Genomic DNA, 27,040 nt, shown 5'->3' on the forward strand with positions numbered 1-27,040 from the left:
ATGTCCTGCAGGTTCCACAGGTAAGCAGTAGCTAGATTGCATTGCCATGGACAGTTGCGCGGCACGGAGCCCTCGCCCTAGGCCCACCGCAACTAAATCGTGCCATAGCCACCTTTCATGTCGTTCACTCTTCATCCCCTTACCATCGCGTAACATTTGGTGGGACGTGTGGGGTAATCATCGCCATACTTGTCCTGGAGCTTCAATGTGCTGTGTCTGCCGTGGTCGTCAGCCTTGTGTTCCTGGTCCGCACCACTCGGCTGTGCCCCACCCCGCCTGATCAGAGCCGACCTCGTCGTTTGCCCTGGACCCGTCCACCGCCCCTACCACAAGACACGACGAAACTGATCCTACTGATCGGGCGCCAAGCGATCCAACCGATCCAAGACACATGAGCACACAGTCGCTCCGCCCATGCCGTTTGGTGCGCCCATGCTCCTCGGCCTTCGGCTCAAGGTTGCCTGTGTGCCGGAAGCTTTGTGGGCCAGTGCTCATCCGATCATCTCATCTCTTTAATCACGACGGCAAGCCCATCATCTTCTTCTCTTCTCTGTTGATGATGATGATGTCCTAAGGCTTAATGGCACATACCCACGGTGGGGGATTCATTCCTCGTGTCACGACCATCGTCACTTCTGTTTCGTCGTGACTGCCATTCTTCGAGATAGCGCGATCTCGACGATCGGTAGGTGACACCCGGTAGTGTCCACGGACTAGAAGACGACAAAGTGGGCAGTGGCGCGGCACGGAGAGCCCGTTCTAGACCCACGGCCATTAAATTGTGGCATAGCTGTCTTTCCTGTCGTTCTCTCTTCATCGGCTTGCCGTTACGCAACAGTATTCGCGTATGGTAATCGAGTGGAGGAAGTAGCAAAGATTTTGCTATCCAACTGCGGTCAATTATCACGGCTGTAGCCTTTGTTTCGTCGTTTTTTGAATAGACTTACTAGGCACATAAAGTTAAATTTTCTTAATATCTTTTTTTGTGAGTTATCTAAAAATTTTAGGCTGCTGCGGGAAGATTACGGCAAACGCGACAGGCGGGAAAGCACTACTGGTAACCAAGGACTGTTTTGTTAGAATAAGCAAGCCATATCCTCAAAGAGGACATTCGCATCAGATGGCTGCATTGCGAGAAAATGAAAACCCGTCGCAGGGCATAAAAGGTGAGCATACGGAAAAGAAAACATGTAGCACCAGAATGCAACATTGAGGCCCTATACTTTTTGTCAACTGTAACATAGAGCGCGCAACGTTGATGCGTGATTACGGGACAAATCTGGAATGCCTCCAAGAAGTTCGATTGGAAGGCGCGGATCATAAGCGGATTTATGCGACGCTACCTCGCTCAACGTGCCGTATGCGCGAGGTACTGTCAGGCGGAAGGTTGCCCGAGGATGGTAGGTTGCTGGCGTCGGACATTTCTCTGTCCGGAATCACCCCTATCCGGAAATCTCGGAGTTGACGAGGAGCGCCAAAACTAGAGGTGCGATATCACAGGCTTCTAGGGCCGAACTGTGCATGCCCGGTATACGCTCCGGGCACGGGCAGCTCTACTTCATTTTAGCGCCCAGCGACGCTGCAACGCGGTGGCGCTCAGTTCAGAACAAGCAGCTGATACCTTGGTGCCAGCTACGCAGTGCGACAGGAGATGAAAATAATGTGGGGCAGCGCGTGCCCGGGGCGCAAGCCGGGCACGGGCAGTTCTGCCCTAGACGCCCCCAATGTCGCAGATCTAGTTTTGGCGCTCCACGGCAACCCCGTCATTTCCGGACAGTAGTGACTCCTGACACAACATGGAAAAACTTCAGGAGTATATCGGATAAGTTGGCCCTCAAATTCGGCGTCAGATTCGCGCCTATCTTAGGCTACTAGTTCAGGAAGTCTTCGCCCTCAGCAAGCGAGAATGAGAGCTACGAGCGCTTGGTGCCTAAAACGACGCTGTGGAGATCGTCATAACGTCTGACCAAACTAAAAGAAAAGTCGCACTGGTGAAACATTTCGGGATACCAAGATGATATCCGAGCTGAAATCAAGAAGAGCAATGCTAAATGGACAATTTATTTAACCCGAACATGACTCACGGTCCCTCAGCACTATAACCTGGATTACAGGAGAACAGAACAGAAGCTTGGAGTACTTTCGCTTTTGGCGATGGCCTTATCTCACGCACACTGCGTTTGTTGTGCCACTTAGGATGATTTGCGCAGCCTGAGAGCAGGCGAGCAATGATTTCGCTTCCAATTGATCGGCGAGCGCCTGGCCGATCTGTTTCAATGTAACTTTTTATTTCTGTTTTTGGACCAACCCTGCTGAAAAAGTTTTATGATGCAATAACCTCATAGAGGCTTTATCATAGAATATCAAACAATCTGAATGATATATCAAACAATTTGTATGATTTTCTATGATATCTCTGTGATGACTGTATGATTGTACAGAAATTAATGGCATTTGTATGATATTTTTCTATGGTTTGCATGATAAGTCTATGATAATGGTACGATAAACTGTATGAATTTATTGCATCATACATCTTTTTTAAGCAGGGGAATGTTCTTCCCAGTTCGTTGTCGCCAGGCCTAAGAGGCGCTCATCCATCTCCGCGCTTTCTGGAAGCGCCACTTCTTAAACTTTACGACAAAAGTTTTTCGGCGCCTCGTCATTTCGGACACCCGCGTGGTGTGGCCAAAGTTGCTTGTTGCATCTGAGAGGAATGGCCATTGCCCTCATACATAATATGATAGAACGCCACAATTTTTCGTAATGAGAGAATTCGTTATAGCTTCGGCCGTTATAACTTACCTCTGCTGTGCTTAAAACACACAGATCGTTAATTATGAACGATGAACGTCCAAACATCTATCCGCGCGTCCAAGTCCTTCACTGTCAAGCATACCCCGAGCATTGGGAAACAAACGACAGGGGTCTCAGGTGGGTGTGCGATGGGTGGACGCAGCACACTGGACTGCCAAAAATTTGCTGTGCGATGCTTTCAAATTGCAGCAGCTTCATCGCAAATATTCTGCCGCGTCACAACTGTCAATAAACTAAGTATCTACATTTTTTCGCAACCATTATTCGGACCTGTGCATTTTTAGCCCATGGGTGCAATAGTCATTGCAGTATGTGTCCTTCCCATCCAAGCTTTCTTCTCAACCGTATTCGTTTCATCAGGCGCATTTAGGAACGCTAAGAAGTCACGTGAAGATTTTTAAATCTCCAGAAATTCAGGTTTAAGCACAAAAAACAAGGTTGACAGGACAGTAAAAAAAAACTATCCAATTCAGGGCATTAAGAATTATTTGTCTTTGTTAGCACCAGAGGATAGAAATTGGTACTAGCTGGATCCTCGTAGAGGCCTCTATGTTTTAAGATCGGTGTTCCACAGCTGCGGCACGTCCTGCGTTAAAAATAGAATCAGTCGTCTTTCTGCAGGGATGTCATAGAAGGCCAACTAGATCTCACCGTGGACCCGTGCGACGACTTTGGGGCCCACGTCTGCGGCAACTGGAGGGAACGCAAGTTTTCTGACTACTCCACATCTGCGCTATCTGACATGGTGAGCCAGTGGCAGAACAAGTTTTCAGCACTGCTGCAAGACGGCGTAGACAAGCTGCCCGCGGGGAGGAAAGCGGCCGCCATGTTCAACAGCTGCATGACTCAATCGGGGTCGCAAGTCGACGACGTTCAGGACTTCATGCGCGCCCGGGGTCTCGTGTGGCCGGAGCAGTCGGAAGAAGGCGGGTCGCCCCTTGATGTCCTATTCGACCTGGCTTTGAACTGGAGCGTGAATCTTTGGTTCAAAATGAGGTTTCTCCCCAGCACTCCAGCATATCCAAAGCGGCGCATCTTCTTTTCGCACAGCAACAGGATGACCGTCTGGAGGGCTATCTTCAAAAACGTACCAAGAACCAAACACGACTACGTTTACGGAGCCCTCTTCAGGCTTTTCGCCAACGCCACCGACAGCGATCCTGTAACGGCGGATATCGCGCAGTCCTACAACATGCTGGAGTATGTTTTCGACCTCCTTATACGGCCTGGGACGTCCAAGCCTCGAACTCCTGGTCAATTCACGCTGCGCGATTGGGAGAAGCATTCGCAGACCGATAGTCCCGAGGAAGTGAGGCGTGCTTTGAACTCTGTGCTGAAAATTCACCCGCCCTTGACACTGGACGACTGGATTCTCTTCAGTGATCTCGCTCTGCTAAGAGGCATCAGCGATATTTTCAGCAAGTTCAAAGACCGCCTCGTGCGCCGTCACCTTGCATGGCTCTTTGTTTGGACATACGGCATCATGGCAAACCCAGCAGCCACACTGGAAATCATGCACGGCGATAAGACTCGTGCGGAAGAGGCGCGAATTCGCTATTGCGCGTCGCAGGTGGAGGCCAACTACAAGCTGCTCGTGGCCGCCATGACTATCGCCTCCTACTTCCCCAGGGAAAGGAGAGTCCTGGTCGACGCTCACCTGTCCGGCATTTTAGAGGTAAGCAAATACCTTTTACTTGGAAAGTACTACGTTATTTATTAGCTGATCTTGTACGATTGTCGCCATGTTGGAAAAGTGCTCTGTATTAAGCATGAAATGCTTTTAGCCCCCGTTGTCGGCAGTGTGGTGACGTCACGCCGAGACCGAGAGCCATCATCCGGGCACTGAAATCCACTCATCCGGGCACTGAATTCCAGTCATTCGGGCTCTGAAACGAGAACATCCGGGCACCGTACGAGACTTAACGAGATTTAACGAGACTCTCTAAGCCCTCCTACGCGACCGGCATGCAAGCGCCGGTTGGTCTCCAAAGGAGTCACAAAAAAAACTGCTGCCAGTGCCTTCTCAATGTTTATCAAGATATCAGTCGCTGTGCGTTTGATAATGCACGGAATTATAATTTCCGATTTCTAATAACGCGTGCAAAAAACACATAAATGCCACGATACACTTCGTTGTCATACGTGATCTCTTAGGGGCTTCGCGCATCGAAGCAAAGCCGCGCAGGCGCACAGGGGCCCGGGGGAGAAGCGCTACGTTCAAAGGGCAAGGCATCGTGCCGAACGGGTGGTGGCGTTCCTCCCTTCCATTACGGTGCGGTTCGGGTGTCCACCGAGATGGCAGACAATTACTGCGCCATTTCCTTTCCTCAAAAAACCTTGCGTTTAAATGGCAAGGCATCGCGCTGAACGGGTGGTGGCGTTCCTCCCTTCCTGTACGGTGCGGTTCGGGTGTCCACCGAGATGACATTAGGCCCGTAAACATTTCATGCTTACTCTACTCTCGGTTACGGGAGAGACAGAGATTTTTTTTGCAGCACAAACCTCTAGAATCCTTTTAAATGAAATCTAGATTTTTTCTGTTCACTTTTTCCTTATTAGTGTAGATTTTACGAGTAGTTTGTGTTTACCATCTGAGCCTACCGAACACTTGAAAAAATACGTGTAGACAACAAACATCGAAATGTAGAGACTGTTGCACTGCTGAGTTCATTTTCCTGTTTATGATTGTAGCTGACTGGTGGTATATTAAGCTGTATGCGATTTAAAATGTATCGCATCAATTTTTGTCTGCAGCTAACAACAACAACTGATCGGTACAGCAGTTTACATAATAGGCTACCGCCTTTCTGTTAATAACTGCGCAGAATTGGTGCATAGTTTTGTGCGAATGAGGAACCCTAAACTTATACTGCATACTGGGGAACTCCAGGAACTGCAGGACTATTCAAGGTTAAACAAATGTAATTTTCCACTGCGCGTGGGTGAGCACCGAACACCATGGCATTTCATCACTGTGTGAAGAGAAGAGAGGCATAACAGCGAATATGACAATAAAAAGTGGCAAAAAAGAGGAAAAATGCGGTACAATACAGTGCAATAGAATACAATATAATATAAAAATAAAAAAGGCGGAAAAACAACACTAACAATAAAAACTTGACAGATGAGGAGTGACATAAAAAAAACAAGAAATAACGTCGCAAGCAATGCTTCCTATGCTTTCTGTCGCCCTTTCTGTCAGTCTCTACTCCCAACATCTAGGAGATAATTATTTTTGATAGCCGTGATAGCCATGATAGCCGGTTTACGGTTCCGTTGATGCCGCTTGAGACTGTGAAATCTGTGAGTCAGGTGCGATTCACAGCTCTCAAGGTGGGTGTTGTCAGTGGTTTAATTAAAAAAGAGAAAGTTGAGGAAAATAATGCTGCCGGCCACGGCATATCCTATCTTATATCGTAGGCACCCGAGCTCCAGCCGTTACACGTTCAACGGAAAGGGAAAGGATAGCGAGGAGAAATATATAGGGGAGCGATAGCAAGACAGGAGAGGGGAGAGCTTTGTACACAATTTAAAAAAACCCATAAGTAATCAAGTTCGCGCCACTCGTGCGCAAATGCCCAGGCTTTGTCCGGAAGGAAGTGCGCTCGAGCGGCCACTCTGTAGAATCAATTACAAAAGGTGAAATACACTGCATGTACATAGCCGCGCTCTTAGCGTCCTGTATCGGACTAGTCGCGCGCACGGCACACTGCACTAGCGGCCGGAGTGGGACACCCGACCCTTTATACCGTCCGAGGTAGCACCAATGGTGCATTCATGTCGCGCGTGTACTACCGGGCAAAAAGCAAGCGGGAAGTCAAGCCCTCCTGCTCGATGAACGCACAGAGGCTCACAATTGTTGTGTCACGGGTGCGCATACTGCCGCGCGGCCACAGTAGCACCTCCAGACTTTCTGGGATGATTCCCAGCACCCTGTAGGCCGCGAGCATCTCCTGATGCGGAACTGCAGAAGCGGTACAGTGAAGGAGCATGTGCTCCAACGTCTCCACCGCGCCGCAGTCACCGCACGCGTCACTCGGCGAAAGTCCGTAGCGCACCCGTCTCTCACCGGGCCACACTCAGCCGAAGCGCACTCGGATAAAGATCGTGCATGGGATGCGCGACAATCGGCGCGTGCGGACGACAGAAATGCGCTCCCCTCGCGCGATTCGAGGGTACGGGTGTTGCTGACGGAGGTGGTCGTAGATCACCGCATGCACGCTTTCCAGGGCGAGTGTTTCGTCGCTGGGAGGAAGCTGATGTGCGGCGGTGGCGCGCATGTCGGCGTACTCGTTGCCGCAGTGCCGTGCACGCACTGCACACGAATACTATATCTACTGAAAGGTGAAAAACGTAGCGCAAAGTGATGTCGTTATAAAACCACCTTTCTTTCTGAAATAAACCATTGTTGGAAGTTAGCGCCGTGTGTTGTCCGTCTTTCTGTGTCCTCGTCTCTTTGCGCTACGTTTTTCACCTTTCAGTTATGAACCAACAAGCCCAACATATACCCTTACTAAATCTACGCTCCGCGACACGCTCAATGTGCCCGCGTAACGCGCACAGCAACGAGGTGCACGGGCGGGTGTCTGCAGTCGGCTAAGGGTGACACGTAAATCGGAATCGCACAGCAGAACACACCTGGGCGGCGGCGGAGTAGGGGTGAGCACCAGCTCCAAGCCCAGCCGAAGGCCCAGTAGCTCCGCTGTGGTCGAAGAGCCCAGGGAAGCCACTCTTTGGAGCCGATGCAGCTGCAGGGCGGGGATGGTGGCCACCGCGGCGAGCGAGCGGCATGCGCTGGCCACGGTATCGTCACTACAAACACGCAGATGGTCACGCACTTGCTCGCAGATGACGGCTCCGGCTAGCTGCTGCACCGCACATAGTGCTGCGTTTTCCCGCAATACCGACGATCTCTCGCTGAACCTCCGTCGTGAGGGGCCAGGGCGCGTCAGCTAGTCACATTCCTGTAGTGCCGCGCCCATTCCTTAGCGGCGCTAAGATGGTGGACTGTTTACCTCTACTTCTACGTTGATCCTTATAACCTTTTTCCTTTCTTATTCCTTCCCAAAATTGAATCGTTTTCGTAGTTGACGCTGCGCCATAGTTCTTTATTTTTGTCAAGTTTTCAGCTACCCACGATACAATAGTGCCACGGTCGAGGTATTCCTTTATTGACCTCTACTTACGTCTGTCTCCGCACCTGCGCCAAAAACGCCGACGAGTAGATCCCATCACTTTCCACAGGCGTCTGCTAAGGCCTCCTTGATGCATGTGTCGAAGATGGCGCATTTTTGCGTACGCATTTCCTCTGCACGCCCCTCTTTCGACGAATGTCGGCGTTTGTTGAAGATTGGGTATTCGCGGGTTGCATGGGTGTCAGGGTGCCTTCGCTAGAGCTGCGCGGCCCTTGAGGTAAAAGGCTCGCAAGGGAGATGTTGCATAAAATTGAGCATAAATAAATGAATTAATTGTCAAGAGACAAAGATGACGTGACCTTGTGATCTCGTTACAGCATTCCTATCGCGCTGTGTGCAAACTGCCCATCGTGGCAGGTAATAATAATGAATGGTTGCGAGAGCTTGCTCGAGGAGAGCAGCGTAGCTGTTACGAGCCCAACCTGTGGCTTTGTTTGAAGCAGCCACCCGCCCGTCCAGGGAGGAGGAGGAGGATAAACTTTATTTCCGTCAACAAATGTATCTGGCGGTGTGGGGTTACAGCCCCATCAAGTGGCCATGAGCCCGTGGCGTTCGGCGACTTCTAGGGCTCTTGTCACAACTCGGATCTGTGTGTCCGAGTCGGAACTGAGCAATGCGGCCTCCCACTGGTCTGGATTCGAGAGCTGCAAGCCTCGAGGGGGGGAGTCCCGAGGGCAAGCCCAGAGTATGTGGAATAGAGTGGCATGTTGGCCACACAGTTGACAGGAAGGGGAGTATACCCCAGGGTATATGCGGGCATATATCGCGGGGTTGGGGAAAGTATTTGTTTGGAGTTGCCTCCACGCAACTTCTTGGGGTTTGGTGAGAGAACTATGTGCGGGGGGATATAGAAGTCTACCTAAGCGGTAGTGCATGGTTATGTCATGAAATGTAACCATACGTTCCCTCGCCGTCCGCAGGACGGGCGACACCACATCCCGGTCGACGAATCCTCGGGCATAATTGTGGGCCGCCTCGTTCCCTTGATGCGATGAGTGCGCAGGGACCCAGATCAATTGGATCGGGCGGAGTTGAAGTTTGGTGGAGTGGAGGAGAGAGAGGGTGACAGGGGAGACCCGGCCTTTGGCGAAATTACGAATCGCAGATTAAGAGTCGCTGAGGATGGTTTCTGCAGAGGTGGAGACCATCGCCAAGGCTATGGCCGCCTCCTCGGCCTCTTCAGGCGATCTGACGGGAATGGAGCACGCAACTAGCGGCCGTCCACAGTAGTTTACAACCGCAAGCGAAAAAGCTTCGCGGTCGGGGTATTCGGCGGCGTCGACATAGACTGCTGTGTGATCTGTTAAATACTTTTTGTGCAAAGACTTAGCCCTGTGCTTGCGGCGAGCGACATGATACTCTGGGTGCATATTTTTAGGAAGAGGGGAAACGATAAGGTTACTGTGGATATGGTGTGGAAGCTGGACCCTGTCGGGTGCGGTTGTTTAGAAGCATATTCCAAGCTTGTCGAGTATGTGACGTCCCGTGGAGGTGTGAGTGAGACGCTCGTACTGAGAAGTGAGATGAGCTTCCGAGAGCTCCGTCACAGTGTTGTAGACCCCTAATTCCAGTATTTTATACGTGGGGGTCCGGTGGGGGAGATGAAGAGCCGCCTTGTATGCCTGTCGAATAAGGCAGTCAACGCGGTCCTGTTCCTGGCAGCTAAGGTAGAGGTAAGGGAGGTTATATGTGAGGCGACTGATAACAAACCCCTGAACAAGACGTCGGAGGTCGGCCTCTCGCATGCCTCTATGTTTATTAGCAATGCGACGAATTAGACGAATGGTCTGCGATACAGAGACTGTAAGTTTAGCTAGAGTGTCGGTGTTTTTCCGATTGCTCTGGATGAGGAGCCCCAATACCCTAATGGTGGATACTTCGCGTATGGCTGACCACTAGCAGTAATGCAGATGGGAGGATGGCCGTGGAGGCCGGGTTGACCTCGGATGTGCAGCAGCTCGGACTTCTGAGGGGAGCACGAGAGGTCGGCTGCGGCTACATGGCGCTCAATGACATCGACCGCTTGTTGAAGTGCGGATTCGACCTCAGCATCGTTGCCTGTTGAAACCCAGAGGGTAATGTCGTCTGCGTATAAGGTATGGGATAGCCGGGGGATAGCGTCTAATTTAGAAGGTAGCGTGAGCAAGGCGACATTGAAAAGAAATGGGGAGAGAACGGATCCCTGGGGGGTACCATTGCTACCGAGGATTATAGGGTCTGAGAGGGGAGAGCCAAAGCTAAGTTCAGCTGTACGACCAGAGAGGAAAGTACGTATATACTCGTAGGTACGGTGACCTGGATTTAATAGGGAGAGGTTAGTGAGAATAGCTTCGTGCGAGACGCTGTCAAATGCTTTAGTTAAATCAAGCCCTAGAATAGCCTTTGTGCCCGCTCTGGTAGAGGGGCACAGTATCTCTCGTGAGAGCTGGAGCATAATGTCTTGCGTAGAGAGATTTGAGCGGAAACCAATCATGGTGTGAGGTAGGAGATGGTTATCTTCAACGTAATTATTGAGACGGTTGAGAATGACGTGCTCCATCAGTTTCCCAGCACAGGAAGTGAGGGAGATGGGGCGGAGGTTTTCGAGAGCTAGTTGTTTGCCTGGCTTCGGTATGAAAGTCACGCGTGCATGTTCCCATGCTGCGGGGATTTTACCCTCTCTCCAGCAATCATTCATAAAGGCAGTGAGGGCCTCAATGGACGGGTCATCTAAATTACGGAGAGTTTTGTTGGAAATGCCGTCCGGTCCCGGGGCAGAGTTAGGACGGAGCTGAGTGAGAGCGAATCTTAGCTCAGCTTCCGAAATCTCCTGATCGAGGGCAGGGTTGGCACCGCCCATGTAGGGGGGGAGAAGGTCCGGGGAAGTAGTATTGAGATAGCGCACACGAAGTTCATCGAGAAGATCCTGGTCTGAGCCGGGGTGTTGATGGACTATGCGGGAAATGCTGTCTCGTTGGGATGTTTCGCAACCGTCTGGGTCTAAAAGGTAACGGAGAAGGTGCTAGGTGCGAGTTAGCCCGAGCTGTCCACGCTTGTTGTCACAAACTTGACCCCATTGCTGGGTAGTCAGTGCGATAGTGTGCGCCTCAATCTGTTTGTCTATCTGAGCTACTCTACGCCGAAGCGTTCTATTGTGGCGCTGTTTTTTCCAACGGTTTTGCAGGCTTTCGCGGGCCTGCCATAGGTGGAGGAGACGGCTGTCTGTATTGAATTGATCAGCCGTGATAGGTGACTCTTAAGTAGTAGCAGAGACATCTGCCTGCAGTTTGGAGATCCACTCGTCCAGGTTATTAATCCGGGCAGGGGCGTTCTGAGCACGTAGGGAACGAAACTTGTCCCAATCCGTGATTAGGGTCGGGCGACCTCTCCGGCGGAACGGGGACATGCTGAGGGTGGTCGCGAGGAGATAGTGGTCGCTGCCGAGGGTATTCCCAGTGTTGAGCCACTGATCGAACCGTACGTTTTTGCAGAATGTCAGATCAGGTGAAGTGTCAACAGACACGCTGTTTCCTACGCGGGTGGGGGTGTGAGGGTCAGTAGCAAGGGTGAAGCCCAGCTCCTGTGCTCGCAACCACAGAGTGTTACCCTTTCGGTTGGCGGTGCGGTAACCCCAAGCGGGGTGGTGTGCATTGAAATCTCCTACAATGAGGAGACCGGAATGGTGCGCGAGCCTGTTGACCCGGGAAAGAAGGGTGGTGAAATCGCGTCTTCTGTCTTTTGGAGGGCTATAAAGGTTAAGAATGAAGAGGCTTTGTTCGCCCCTTTTACGAGGGAGTAGTTCGAGCAAGACGCAGTCTACCCCAACGTCGTCTAAGGAGTGTTGGACGGCCGTCAGGTTGCGTTGAACCAAAATAGCTGTGTCGGGAGTGGTGACATCTAGGGGGGAGTATGGTTTATAGCCAGGTAGTTTCACTGGGGCCATGAGTTTCCTGAAGGGCGATGATATCAGGGGGGATGTCGGAATTTTGGACATACTGCTGCAGGTTGCCTCGCTTGCGGCGAAACCCCCTGCAGTTCCATTGCCACACATTAAGTAGGTGGCGGGGCACCATGGTGAAGTGTGGGTGAAGCTAAGATGGGTTGGGTGGTGGGAGCGTGCGGCAAGCGACCGTATGGTTTACCGCGCGTCGTGTGGAGGGCGGCCGTTGTGTCTCCCCTAGCTTCAAGGCCTGTGACGCGTGTTTGGATCTGTTGCATGAGGATGTTAAGTTGTTGTTGGATTTGCTGCTGCATTTGTTGTTAGAACTGGAGCATTTGCTGTTGGATTTGATGGGAGAACTCAGCAAATTTCGCTTCGAGCTTAGCATCAATTTTAGCCTCTAATTTTTCCTCTAGGCGAGCCTCAAAATCCTCGAGGTCGGCAAAATTAACGTAGCGTTCTGAGCGGGAGGTAGCTTTCCGCTTAGAGGGAGGACTAGAGGTAGTATCTTCGGGTTGCGGGGGAGTAGATGAGGGCGCCTGAGGTGAGATGGTAGGAACAGGTTGATGTGGTAGAGTGGCATTTGTTTGAGGTGGTGGATCCGGTGCAAAGGGTGGACGCTTTAAAGAAGCGTTTTCTTGTTGGAGTCTATGATTGCTAGCTTTAAGGGCTGTTATCTCGTCGCGCAGGGCTTGCAGCTCTGAATCACGAGACTGAGATTGCTGAGAGTGAGAAGCCGCAGCTGCTCAGCTCACCTGGTTTTTCGTGGAGGGCTCTCGGTGAGGAGACGACTTGGAGTCCAGGGGTGGGAAGGACTGGGAGCGATTCCGGCTGGAGCGCCGGTAAGAGGAGGAGGAGCGGTTAGAATCCATTTTGGCCGAGGTGTTTCCAGACCCTTGGCGACGGGTCCGGGATCGGGAACGATGGGAGGTGGAGGCACTGTCTGAGTCAGCTTGTAGCTGGCGTTTCAGTACGGCAGCAGGCACTTTGTAGCGGCGTTTACATTTGGAGGAACCGGTCTGGTGAGGACCAGAACAAACTATACAAGTGGGGGTGCATTCATGGGTTTCGTCAGGGTCGCAAACTCCGCAGTCAGGACACTTGGAGAGCTTGGGATGATGGGGAACACACGGGACACGCACAGGGAATACACGGGACGGAAAGTAAACGACGCAGACAAGTGCTACAAGCGCACAAGCGCACAAGCAGACAAGCGCAGACAAGAATAGCGCTTGTCTGCGTCGTTTACTCTCCGTCCCGTGTGTTCCCTGTGCGCTATTTTTTACATCATGAACGTTATCCAACTTGCCCAACTTTCCGCTTTGCTGAGAGCTTGGGAGACGGGCAAACGTCCTCTCGGTGTCCCGTTTTGCGACAGTTAAGGCAGGCTTCCACTTTGTTCTTGAAGATGTAGCAGCGCACAGCACTTCCTGCGTAAGAGACTTGGCGGGGGACCTTTGTCCCTGCGAAAGTGATGACAATAGATTGGGTCTTGCCTAAACGGCGGGCGTAGAGAATGCAGTGTTCTGGATTCTGGGGTATCAAGTACTCCATGATTTCCTCCTGGGTCTCATCCACGTATTGGTGGTGAATGATACCTCGGACGTATGCGCCTGGTGGGGCCAAATAGGTGGCGACTGGGTAGCTTGTCGGACCCAGGATGATTTTCTGTAGCTTCGTGTAAGTGATGGCGCGGTCCCGGTTCGGGTTGCTAAAGGTGAGGGTGTTGTGAACTAAATTCACCCGAAGGCGGCCCTCTGCGGTATCGGAGTAAGTCAAATGAAGGCTTGAGGTGATTGCTCTGCGAAGAGCGTTCTCGCCCCAGGCACGCAGATTGAGGCCCCCGCGAGGGCGAATGATGACTTTAAAGTCTTCAAGAGGGAGACGTGGCAGTGACGGTGCACCTCGAGGTAGCTTACGTGACGTGGAGGGAGGTAGCTGCTGGGACGCGGTATGCTGGGCGGACGCGGAAGGCGTCTCCGTCAGCGGTGGCTTGGGAGTGCGTTTCGATGAAGAAGCGGTGGAGCCGCGTTCGTAGCAGCGGGCTACGTAGGTCCAGTCCGTGGGTATATAATCTTGAGAGGCTAGATCCTCCCCCTCCACGGTGACGATGTCCATGCTTGGCGAAGCACTGGGCCCGGCTGCGAAGCAGAGCCTATCGCCACCGGCGGTAGGCTTAGCGAGGCTGGCGCTGGGCTCGGTGGAAACAAGTGTCCATGCAGGTCACAAAAACGGAGTGCCGGTCCCGAAATTGGGCTGGGCAGGTGCCGAGCACCTTCGTGAACTTCGGGAGACACAATAAAAGTCGGCGGAAGGTCAAAAGTCGGTCAAGATAGGAGAAATGGCCGGAGCCCATACGCACACGCGTCTGCACACCAGGCCAGGAACGCCGACCCGCCCGTCCAGGGAAGCAGCGCTTGGCCGCCCAGCATTGAATCAGGGGTGCTGTTAGAACTTCGCGTGACTTGTGAGTGTAAAATAAAGAATGCGCGTCTTTGCGAAGTAATATGCAAAGTGCAGCCCAGGCCACAGAAGGAACCCATTACCGCAATCCCGCCAGACGCTTAACGTGGGGCTTGAGTTGCCCCTGAAGTTAAGAAAGCCCACGATCTGAATCTTCGCCGCGCCATGGTTTATGCTATAACTATAATCAAAAATATATGAGAATATCACAATAAATTGAAAAACATAGCAGGATATAATTCACGGCGTTTCATCTGGAGCACCAGCTTTTTTCGAGTGCACTACGGCATTCTAAACACGCAGCTTTTAAAGCATGCGTGATGTACTTCAATACTGTAAAGCACCAATGCAAACAATGGAGGGGGAGGATCAAAAAGATGTGAAAGGAAAAAGGGAATGGGTGAAAGCTTGAAAAGGAGAAAAATGAATTGGTAAATTGGTTTTTTGAGGAAAGGAAATGGCGCAGTATATCTGTCTCACATATCTCGGCGGACACCTGAACCGCGCCGTAAGGGAAGGGAGGAAGGTGGGAGTGAAAGATGAGAGAAAGAGGTGCAGTACTGGAGGTCTCCGGAATAATTTCTACTACCTGGGGATATTTAACGTGCACTACTCCCAAAACGTGTATGCAGGTGTTCGGAAGGAGCTAAGGACAGAAAGTAATTACCACCTCACGGCTTTCTTAGAAAGATAGGGGAGTGACCCTAATTAGTCTTTTCTTAGTTTGTGCACCCTGCATCTCCTGTTCTGTTGTCAAATTGCTTGTTGATCAGTAGAATGAGTCCTGATTCATGGGCTACGCTCGGAAATTAGATATCAGTTTTTATCCTTAAGATATGCCCTGGATGGCTGTCTCGCCTTCATTATGCTCATCACTGTAATATTCCATACGTAAATCACCATGTACGTAAATCACCATGTGCTCCTTGGTTTCTGTGGCTGTTGGCTCATCTCACATGTACGTTAGGTAATTTTTAACTGACTCGGTCTGATGTTTATAAGGTGAATTCTTGTATTTTTTTATCCCTGCTTATAAGATGTCCGCACTTGTGCTTGCTTAACTCTATGCTGTGCGCTGCTCCTAGTTAAACATATGAAATGAATTCCTGAATTTCTTTATTCCGGCTTAATCGATGTGCACACTTCTTCTTGCGTGTTTTTGCTCTATGCTGTGCGTTGCGCCTAGTTAAATATCTAAATATAAGGAAGTTCTCTTGCTTCGGGCAATTTTTTTCTGAAATAATTTTAATAGGTCTTTAATAGGACTTTCATAACGATAATACAATATTTCTTGAACCTGTCACGACGGATGAAGTAGCATCAGTCATACTCAGCCTAAAAAATAGCAGTAGTCGAGATATTGACGACATTCAGATAAAGCCCATAAAATATGTAGCCTATATTATAGCTCCAGCTGTGGCACATATTTTTAATGTTTGTTTAGCTACATCAGTATTCCCAGAAAAAATGCAGATTGCCAAAATAACTGTTTTATTTAAAAAAGGAGACCGAAATGGCTTGGGTAATTATAGACCCATCTCTGTACTGCCTGTTTTCTCTAAAGCATTGGAGAAAATTCTACACTCTAGACTGAATAAATTTTGAGATAAATACAACTTGCTCACACCATATCAGTTTGGATTCCGGAAAAACAAGTCGACTGAACTAGCACTCTTAGAGCAAAAATAATATATTCTGACACAGTTTGAACACAAAGAGCTCGTAATAGGAATATTCATAGACTTCTCAAAAGCATTTGACTTGGTTAATCATAAGTTACTTCTAGAGAAGCTATGGCACTACGGAATTCGGGGCCAGGCTGCAGAACTAATAAAATGTTACCTGTCAAAAAGGAAACAAACTGTCAACATAGATAATACAAATTCAGAAATAAAAGAAATTTATTCTGGTGTCCCACAGGGAAGCATACTTGGGCCCCTACTTTTCAACATTTACCTTAATGATATTGTGAACATTAACCCAAATGTCAGGTTTATCATATATGCCGATGATACTAGCATTTTTTTCTCCGGAAGTAACATTCATGACCTAATACAAATGTGCAACACAACAATGATCACACTGGAAAGATGGTCACAATCAAACTATATGCGCGTGAATGAAAAAAAGACTAAAGCTGTAATCTTTCGACCAAGAAACAAACCGATCACCCCACACGATAGTATTACCTTTAACTCGAGAGAAATAGAAATAGTTGATCACTTCAAATGCCTAGGTGTAGTGTTTTCTTCGCACATGTCTTGGGAAGATCACACAAATCATGTTGTCCGGCAGTTAGCCAGGGTAACAGGCACGATTGGCTGCATTAGATACTATCTTCCTAAATCAATTAAACTACTTCTCTATAACACACTGTTCTGTGCCCACATTAACTACTGCCAGCTTGTATGGGGGACTGCAACGTATTCATCATTACAAAAAATTCATGTTGTTCGCTACGTCTTTAATGCGGACTATGGAACACCCAGCAAAGCGTTTTTTCGTGAAACTGGCATAATCAAAATCTTTGATTTATATCAATATCGACTGAGTGTGCGTTTTAAACTAGAAACCAAAAATAACATAAGTTATATTCGACGTCTGGCAAATTTGAAAGAAAAAGAAGCGAGTTACCCTTTTAGAGAGCCTGAAACCTGGTTGGTGCCCACACAACGCATAAATACCGGTAAACAGCGCCTGCAATATAGACTTCCTTCTCTTCTAAACACATACAAATCTGCCAATTTCAACTTGTCTACCTGTACTAATCGTGAGCTGCGTTGCTTATACATAGACTGTGTTACAAAATGATTTTTTCTTTCTTTAAACTGCACTAAGAGGTGTTTTTTTGTTTTGTTTAATTTGTATGTTTGATTCATTGTGCTTTTGTTGTACTGCTGACAGATACTTATGTATTGATGTTTGGATGAACATGTAAATTGCCCACATGTACAAACTAGAGGTAAGATTTTTTTGGTGTTAATGTGTTTTTCTCTGAATTGTTTTCTTTTGTTTTCTTTGTTATTTTTTTCTCGTCGCCTGTCACTGGTGCCCGGTATAATGGGGGCTGCGGCTCAGTCAAGCTGTCTATGACAGCGTTTTCTGCAGCTCCTCTGTCACTTTTTTGAGGCAGAAATAAAATGATTGATTGATTGGGGTGTGAGAGTTCTTTCTTCCAAAACCGCAGAGTCGGGACAAATGTTCCTAGCAGCGATCGTGTCACGCAATTATATTCTTGTGTCACCCCTGACTTACAGTTTGGTCTTGGGCTAGTTAGTCAATAGTGTAACGTACTTGTTGACGAAGGGGGCTCTAATAACAAGTGCGAAGACAGACAAGTCCACGCAAGCTGGGGCAGCAAGGGCGACAGATTCCACACGGCGCGAGCCCTTCTTCGTCGTCGTCAGCAGCTATGCGCCACCTGGCAATGCTAGGTGGCATTATTCCCCCCCTTATGAAAAAAGAGCGCTGTCGACGTAACAAAAAAATAAACAAAAAACGAGCAAAGTTCCGCAAGTGAACCGTTCCAAGACATCAACACGTCTGCGTCACCGAGTATAGTACGGTTTAAGCCGTACAACGTGCACAATGTCAGAGCTGGGCTGTCGGCGTCGGGGTTGCGCAACACCGTCCGGAACCACTTCATAGTTTACGTCACTCACACGCCGGATCACTCTGTAAGGGCCAAAATAGCGGCAGAGCAGTTTCTCGCACAAGCCTTGGCGACGGACAGGAGTCCATACCCAGACTTGGTCACCGGGTTTGTAGTCAACCTGTCGGTGGCGAAGGTTGTAACGGCGCGCGTCGGTGCTCTGCTGTTGCGCGATGTGCACGCGGGCCAGCTGACGGGCTTCTTCAGCACGTTGGGCAAATTGTTGGGCGTCTGGGTCGAGTTGGTCATCCTCTGGGCACGGGAGCATGGCATCAAGCATGCTCTGAACTTCACGTCCGTACACAAGGCGGAACGGTGTAAAGCGCGTAGTTTCCTGCAGGGCGGTGTTATAGGCGAAGGTGACATACGGCAGGACCTCATCCCAAGTTTTGTGCTGGACATCTACGTACATGGACAACATGTCCGAAAGGGTCCTGTTCAATCTTTCGGTCAAGCCATTGCTCTGCGGATGGTAGGCTGTGGCCTTGCGGTGCGTTGTGCAGCTCAGCCGAAAGATGTGGTCGATTAGCTGCGCTGTAAACGCCGTCCCCCTGTCTGTAATGACGTGCGATGGGGCGCCGTGTCGCAAGACGATGTTGTGCATGAAAAACTCCGCGACTTCGGAAGCTGTGCCACGAGGGATCGCCTTGGTCTCGGCGTAGCGAGTCAAATAGTCGGTAGCAACTATGATCCACTTATTGCCGGCCTGCGACAAAGGGACAGGGCCGAGGAGGTCCATACCGATCTGGTCGAACGGAGCGCGAGGGGCTGTAACGGGCTTGAGAAAACCCGCCGGCTTAAGTGGTGGCGTTTTCCGGCGCTGGCATTCTCGGCAGCTTTTAACGTAGCGTTTGACATCATCAGAAAGTCCAGGCCAGTAGTACATGTTCCGCACTCTGGCGAGCGTACGTGAAAAACCCAAGTGGCCAGATGTGGGCTCATCGTGGCAGGCGAAAAGAACGTCACCTCGGAGATCGGCTGGAATGACCAGAAGGTAAGGTCTATCGTTGCCTCTCGAGTTCCTCTTGTACAAGAGGCCTTGCCGCAAACAGAAGGAGCCAAGACGTCGAGAGAAGTGGCGAGGTATAGCCGTATCGCTACCTTCAAGGCCGTCAATGAGAGGGCGAAGTTCCGAGTCCGCCCTCTGCCGGGTCAGCAGGTCGGAGGCGGTGAGCGTACCAAGGAATCCGCTGTCGTCATCGGGCGCTGCGTCGCCAGGATCAACTGGTGCACGCGACAGTGTGTCGGCATCTTCGTGTCTGCGGCCGGACTTGTAGACAATAGTGATGTCAAATTCCTGGAGCCGTAAGCTCCAGCGTGCCAGGCGTCCAGATGGGTCTCGCCAATGCCGGCTGCCGCGGAAGCGAAACAAACAGGAGTATCGATAAAAGGTTCGGCAGAAGCAATAGCGGTTCCTGCAAAAAGATGTCGGTATTCATTAGAAAAATTTGTGACCAGCACCGCAGATCGGCCACTACGAAGCGTTAGTAGACTGCGAGCGGCACAGATGCCTTGAGTAAGCAGGAGTGAACAGTTAGCCTCGGCGACTGCTTCTGCGTCATGCAAGTCGTTGCAGGCGACTTCAACCAAAACACTGCTCCGTGGCGGCAACGTGACACTGTCAGCAGAAACTCGAAGGGCGGCACTGCGGTGGCAAGAGTCGGCGAGGTGGGTGGCTTGACTGGTCGAAAAGCTGATGATTCGGTGGCGGAGGTCGATCACAGCACCATACTCCCGCAGAAAGTCAATGCCGATAATGAGATCGCGGGAGCAATTGCACAGAACTACACAACTGATGACGAACGTAGATCCATGAATCTGAACGCGAGCCGTGCAAATGCCCTTTGGGGTAACGAGATGACCACCGGCTGTACGAAGATGCACCACAGAACATGGAGTAAGCACTTTTTTCAGAAGAGTCGCCAATTTATCACTGATAATTGAATAGTCGGCCCCGGTGTCCACTAATGCACTGATTCTGTGACCGTCGAGAAGAACAGGTATGTCCAAAGAAACGGGGCTGTCTAGGTCGGATGACGGTGCCATCTGTTCACGGTCGGAACGTAGCGGAGGCGACGGGAGGTCTTCAGCGCAGCGACTCCCAGCGACCTCGCCCCCGAAGGTCGCCGGTCTCAGTTTTCCCGACGAGGGCTGGGCGAGCGACCCTGTGGTGCTCGCGAGGAGCTGTGGGGGTTCGGGGAAGATCGCCTCGGAGACGATGAGCGCGGCTGATGCGGCGTGCGGGCTGAAATTCGCTGTTCCGCTAGGAAATCTTCAATGGCAGGGGGCCGATGGCCAAACCGGGGTCTGGGTGAATCGGCTCGAAAGCCCTGCAGACCGAGACGTCGATAAGAGCAGTTACGGTAGAGATGTCCTGGTTCTCCGCAGTGAAAGCAGAGTGGCCGGTTATCAGGTGTGCGCCAGACATCGGCCTTCCGCAAGGGCGCTCGGCGATCGTCGAAATACTGCACTGGTGGCACTGAGGACCGCGGCTCAGGAGGCGTTACCGGAAACGGTGGTGGCGAAACCGCAGCCGGGCGCCTCGCAATTTCAGCATAGGTGGGGCGGTGGCATTCTCCTGGTAGGGGAGGTGTTTCGACAGCAGGAGCCCTGAACGCCTGTTGCACTTCCTCGCGAACAAGAGCAGAAATCGAACCTAGCGCTGGCTGCGAAGGGCTGCAAAATTTCAGGACCTCTTCACGCACGATGGTGCGAATAAGTTCACGCAGATCGTCAGGGTGGCTCCCGGAGGTAGCAAACGATGCGGTGACAGCAGCAGCATGCACGGGCCGGTCGTAGGTCGCAGAACGTTGTTGCAGCACCTTTTCCATCGTTGTGGACCTCCGAAGGCAGTCCCTGGATCCTCTGACTGAAGCGGTGTACCGGGGTGTCGAGTGGTACAGGGCTGGCGCGACGGCTGCCTGGAGGGGTCTCTTGCATGGGCTCACGGGTACCCAGCACCTCCACCAAACTGTAACGTACTTGTTGACGAAGGGGGGCTCTAATAACAAGTGCGAAGACAGACAAGGCCACGCAAGCTGGGGCAGCAAGGGCGACAGATTCCACACGGCGCGAGCCCTTCTTCGTCGTCGTCAGCAGCTATGCGCCACCTGGCAATGCTAGGTGGCAATAGTAAACGTGGCAGAGAACTGCCGCCTGCAAGCGCTGTGCTCTGCTCTGTTCTATGCCGCACCAACACATTCATCAGCCAGTTTACTTTTCACCTAACTTAACTTATTTAGTTTTTCTTACTCCAGGAAAACTAATATAGCACGAGGGAGTAATTAAAGATTATCAACGACTGCACGTGTGCCGATGGTTCCAGCAACGTACAGTAGAAACGGAATAGCATTTTCTGTGCTGTTATTGACGAAAATTCCAGCTGCAGGATTCTTAGAATGAACAATGAAGCATTTGTCCGCAATTTTTGTACGGTGATTTTGAGGACAGAAATGATTGTATTCGTTCAGAGTAAATAGCAAATCCACCACAGAGCTCTGCAAGGAAATGATAAAATTTGAGAACTGTAGCTTGAATGGCAGTCAGCCACCCTCACTTGGGATGCCTTTAAACTTATTACCCTCATAGCTTCCAGTAGAAAATCACCAGATGTACAACACACAGTGTTTGTACATCCCTGATATTATTGTGAAGCAGTCAGTCCTTCCCAATGAAAATATATTCGGTAGTACGCGCCATGGGGAAAACCGAAATTTCTTTTTTCTGAGCACCACCTGACAGTTGACACTGCAGTGCAATGAGCAAATATTAAGATGAAAGCCTTTAGTGACTCATACTCGCGACCATGACTCTGTCCGCCGTCCGTCCGTCAGTTACATCAGAAGTGAAAGTCATAATTAGTCTATAACAGTCACAAGTCCTGACTATAGCTAGTCATTAACCAGGAAAAACCTTGTGCACGGTGAGAATCGACCTAACATCCTTCCTTTTTAAAGCCGAGCGTGCTAACCACTATGCTACGCCGAGTTCCTACCATCACATATGCAGTTCTCCTAGTCTAGCGTAACGACGTTGGAGACCGTTGCGGTAATGGCTTTTGCCTCATCACACTTTGGATCACCAAAGGGCCCCATCAAAAAATTTAGATGAAATTACCCGCTATAAGTGCGCTGCAACTCTGCTGGAGGGTGGCGAGATCGCTCTTTCCAAACGCATAGAAAATATTTCGACGAGAGCCTTCATGGACAAGAAAGCGCGAGAAAAGGAGGAAAATTTTGCAATTGTTTTGTAAGCCGATGACTTGCAGAATCTTTATAAGATGGCCTCCCTTGTAAGGGGTCTTGTGAGGTGTAGCGTTTGCCAGCCCGAGAAAAGCATTGTAAACCCTCGGCACAGAATGCGATGCCGTCCCGATTCACGTTCATTCTGTAAATATTTTTGTTACCGACATTTTCTGAGGAAAAGTGCGGGTCTGTCTCCTTCGTATTGTAGATGGCCATCCAAAAAATTACCGCTGCCTCGTGGATGGACAACCAGACCATCGGCGTCGCTGTCGAGAAGCTGAAGAACGTGCGCACCCTGCTGTGGCCGACCGAAAAGTACATCACAGTGGAAGGCATCGAGGAGGCCTACGCCAACTTCAGCGAGAATGCCTCCTCATTCGCGCACCTCTCGATTGACGCCCGACGCAACATCCATAGCCTCTTCGGGTCCGAGGCGGGAGTCGAGGAGCAGCGGCTGCGTCTGAGCAGCGCTCAGCCGTACATCGAATACGTGCCGGTGCTGAATCAGCTGGCTTTGTCGCTGGGCGCCCTGGCACCGCCCCTTTTCTACCCGGATGGCACCAACGCCATGATACACGGCGGTCTCGGCTACTTTTATGCCCGGGAACTGGTCGGATCGGTGGACCGCGAGGGTGTCAAAGTAAGGACGCAAAGAAGTGGCGCTCGGGCGAAGAGCGCCTTATGAGTAGTGGACAATATAGATAACAGCTTTTATCGCGTATCCAGTGGTATGAGAATGGAAAACTAGGTAGGCTCTGGGAAGTACAGCCCGCCCTGAGCAAGTAAATGACAGTCTGCCTTTTACTTCAGCATCACTTATGGAAAAAAGCGTTGCAATACCTCGGTGGTGGAACGGGCTAACAGTTCGCTCTGGTCGTTACTGTCCGATGCGCACTGATTCGCGGTAACGTTTCTTCTTAGAGGACATGTGCTGTTTCCTGTGGACGACAAGACACTGTTGTGGGCGAATTGTTTTCCAACTGGCTATGCTCAAGAACCGGTGCAATGTCAGTGAAAGATTGTTGGCATGGCATTGCTGAGAGACCTTAATACAATCGATATAGACAACCGAGAGTATTTATTCCGTCCAGCTTTGCTAAAACTAATACTGGGGCTGAAATGTCAGGTTGGAAGTGAGAGAAATGAAAAATTGGCGCACTTGTCTCGTATAAGCATGTTTCTAATTTTTGCGCATACCCAGGAAAAGAAAGGGCTAGCAATTCTTTTTTCGATTTTATGATATTGCTGCAATATTAATAATTTCTCTTGATTGTGATGCCAAGGTTCATAGATTTCAAGTGACATGGAACGCTGTTTTCATTATCACAGGCGGGGCATACCGAACGCAAGCAAGAAAACAAGTAATTAGTTGAAAAAGGTTACAAAACGGTGACTGTGCTGACCACCGCAGCCAAACTCTGATAAAGTTCCCTCGTGCCACATCCTTGTTGTCCACTTCTTGATTCTCCGCCTGGTGGACTTCACCGCAGTGTGTAGTTACCTCACGTAATTCTGAATTTTCTCATATTAAAGTTTCTCCTACATGCACACTGTAATTTGTAGCGCTTGTTGTTTGCCCTAACCGAATGAGATTAAGCTTTGCTTCTTTGGAGTTGGTGCTGTGTTAAGACGAAAAAATTTTTCTTCGCCACTTCTGTAGAAGTTTGACGTGCACTCTTGTCAAAAGTATATGGCCCGAGTGGCTTGCTTCTGGGGCCTCCTGCATCCCACTTTATACGTCCTCAACGACCGTAACCTCTCGAAAGAGGAATGGCATCGCGTCCTCAATCCCGATAGATTTGGACGGCTAGATATGCTAGGGAGCCCCGGTAAACAGCTTACAAGCAGAACACCTTGGGATGTGTATTTCTGATGGGGACTCTGCCTCTACAACGAGCAAAATTAGTGGAGGGCGCCATGGCCTTTCGTCCGTGTGCATTGCGTGCAAGCTACAAAGCTAACGGCAACTGACAACTACGCTTGTGGACTGCCGCACTCGTCCTGCATAAACACATCGCCCATCTGCACTGAATCCGAAGCACTACTTTGTAATCTTGTGTTGCACTTGAAACGGCTTCTTAGGCATTGTGGCGTTGTATTGAATGTAATTGTAAGTTTATGGTTATCCTTTATATCCACGTCAGTTTCTTTTATAATCAAGTGCATGAGTTGCGCTACATTTCGCAACTAAAAATGACATCTTCTAGTGTTCAATTCATTATGTCTTTCATAGTGTTGCACCAAATGACCGAAGTGGTCAAGCTCATTGGTTATTTTCCAGGTGAACCCACTGGGCTACATTGTACCCTCCTGGCTAAGCGAGGCCGTCAAACCTAGATTCCGGCAACGTGAACGGGGCTGTCTGCGCTATAACGCCAGCGTATTCCCTGAAGTGCCGGCGATGGAGGTTGCGTTCGCAGCCTTTCAGCAACACGCCGAAAAGAATGAACTCCAGCTCACTGACGTAAGCGGCCGAAAGATCTTTTCTGTTCACTCAATGTAAATTTGCTCACGCTTTTACCTTGCTAAGACCGAGTGTGAAAAGTAGGTGAAGGAGACTCATTTAAAAGAGCTAGGTAAGCATCCGCCCTTCGATAGTTAATTTCGAAAATGATAATGAAATTATCCGCTAGTGGCGTTAGGTCGCTATATAACCATCGCAGATAGAAGTAAATGTCTCTCTTCTTCGATATTTTAAGAATAATATTGTTATAAAATGGCGTAACCGAGATAAAAGCACTTACAGGAGTCGGGGTAGAAAGTTTATAATGGGTCACCTTGCGGCCACGGACAAAACGACCTTGGAACCTTCCTTTGATGTATGCACCTTCCAGACACCATTTGATTTATCACGCGGCCTCCAGCCGTCATCTAAAAGGCCCTTTCAGAACATTCCAGTGCTTGGATTTACTTGCTTCGAAGAATTTTTTTTTATGATTAAGTTGCGAAAGTATAAGCATCGAAATAATCCTTTAATGCGCCAGTACAACAGTCCTAGCTGCGTATTTACTTTCAGATTTCTTGTTTTAACTCATTTTATAGCAATGTATGAAGCTCTGTTACTCACTGTAGATTTACACTCATCCCGATGGCATCAATAAAGCAGACCTCTAAGTGGTTAGTGCGATCGGCTGCTGACCTGAAAGACGCGCGTTCGATCCCGGCCGTAGCGGTCGAGTTTCCATGGAGGCGAAATTTTAATGTCCTGTGCACTGTGCAATGTCAGTGCATGTTAAGGAGCCCGAGGTGTTCGAAATTTCTGGTGTCCTTCTATGCGGCATACCTCACAGCCTGGGTCGCTTTGGGACAGTAATCCCCATAAACTTTAAACCTAATTAGCTCTGCGTTACAAAATTTCAGATCTGCATGTTGGAGAGGGAGTATGTGTGAGTATGTTGTAATCTGGCCGCAGTTTTGGTGCCGATAAAGTCATCTGAGCTTGCTCCTCCATGGGGACGAGAGCTCTGGCCATGGCGCCTATGTAAGGCCTTTTCACTTGAATGCCTCCAGAGGCGCCTGTGGACAATGCCGTAAAACTCATATCGCTGGCTAGGCTCTCGATAGTAATTCATGCTGCTAACGAGGCGCATACATGAACAACACAAAGCAGCAGGCAGGCCATTTTTGCTGAGCTCCTTCACCATGTCCGTCTTGAAGCAGTGGTATCCTGGTCTCCACAGAATATATTCTACTGGTCACGACTCTCTGCTTAGCTTTGCCACCAGAAATCGCATTCGATGTGTCAGTGACATCATATCTGTTCACAGACCCTTGGCGCAATCTATGGCTGTCGTTTTTAACCGCGCAAAATATTTCTGCTACAAACTTGAAATTGTTGATTGAACTAACGCGACGCCGGACATTGCCTGATTATCCCTTATGTCAGCATAAAGCGTATTTCGGTTGACTCATCCGCTGGAGTGAAATCCTACAACGCAGGACGGTGACATTTCAACTTGAGTACTTTCGCAAGGATTTACAGAGCTAGCCAATCCTTAAAATACTAACACGAATAGAAGCGGACCTTTTATTAATTAGTTGGTTGAAAATGTTTACTGCAAAAATGCAAAACCTGTGGAACATGTCAACAAACATCCGTTTTAGTTGTTTCATTCAATTTAAGCTCAGCGTCCGTTCCATGAGCATGAATTGAAGTCTCGAAGGTTGCAAACTGTCGTGTCACAACGAACTCTATCACCGCATTATCAGCCGCTTGAATCGAACCGATGCGCACAAAATTTTTCCGCCTATCAGAAATATGAAAATTGCCGCCTCTCACAACAATGCGTATGCGCTGATATTTGAAGTTATCCTAAGATCCCGTATATGTGTGCAATTGATTATACAAAACAACCATCGTTTTCCTTGCAGCAGTGGCACCATTGTTTGTAGGTTCCCATGATAACTTCAAGCATGTGCCTGCGTAATATTTGCCTCGCAGCCGACTGGAGTTGTCGGAAACTCAGTTCGTAGTCGTTCACCTCAAAGACTGCTTTTGTTTCCTCCGAGCTCAGTTTCACGTGTGTAACAACTTGCAACTGCCGCGCGTTGTCACTCGCAGGAGCTGAGCGAAGCCAAGGTGTTCTTCATCACTGCCTGCCTTACTAGCTGCGCCACGGAAGCGAAGAACAACCTTTACGGCGGCGACTGCAATAAGGCGGTGATGAACTTTGCGCCCTTCGCTGAAGCCTTCCAGTGTCCCGCTGGCTCCAGGATGAACCCTGGGAAACAGTGCACTTTCTTCGACTGA

The 27,040-nt window shown here is 49.8% G+C and overlaps 1 protein-coding gene across 1 annotated transcript; it reads left to right on the forward strand.

The window, feature by feature from the left end:
• On the forward strand, nt 1-27,040 carry LOC149334050 (membrane metallo-endopeptidase-like 1). The gene is made up of 5 exons (XM_089557847.1): nt 1-20; nt 3,439-4,492; nt 22,499-22,930; nt 24,572-24,754; nt 26,852-27,040. The coding sequence occupies exons 1-5, from the start codon at nt 1-3 to the stop codon at nt 27,038-27,040; spliced, it is 1,878 nt and encodes a 625-aa protein (XP_089413973.1).

The sequence above is a fragment of the Amblyomma mixtum genome, chromosome 8 (assembly GCF_055824585.1).
Source record: "Amblyomma mixtum isolate Tamu chromosome 8, ASM5582458v1, whole genome shotgun sequence".
NCBI classification, from domain to species: domain Eukaryota; kingdom Metazoa; phylum Arthropoda; class Arachnida; order Ixodida; family Ixodidae; genus Amblyomma; species Amblyomma mixtum.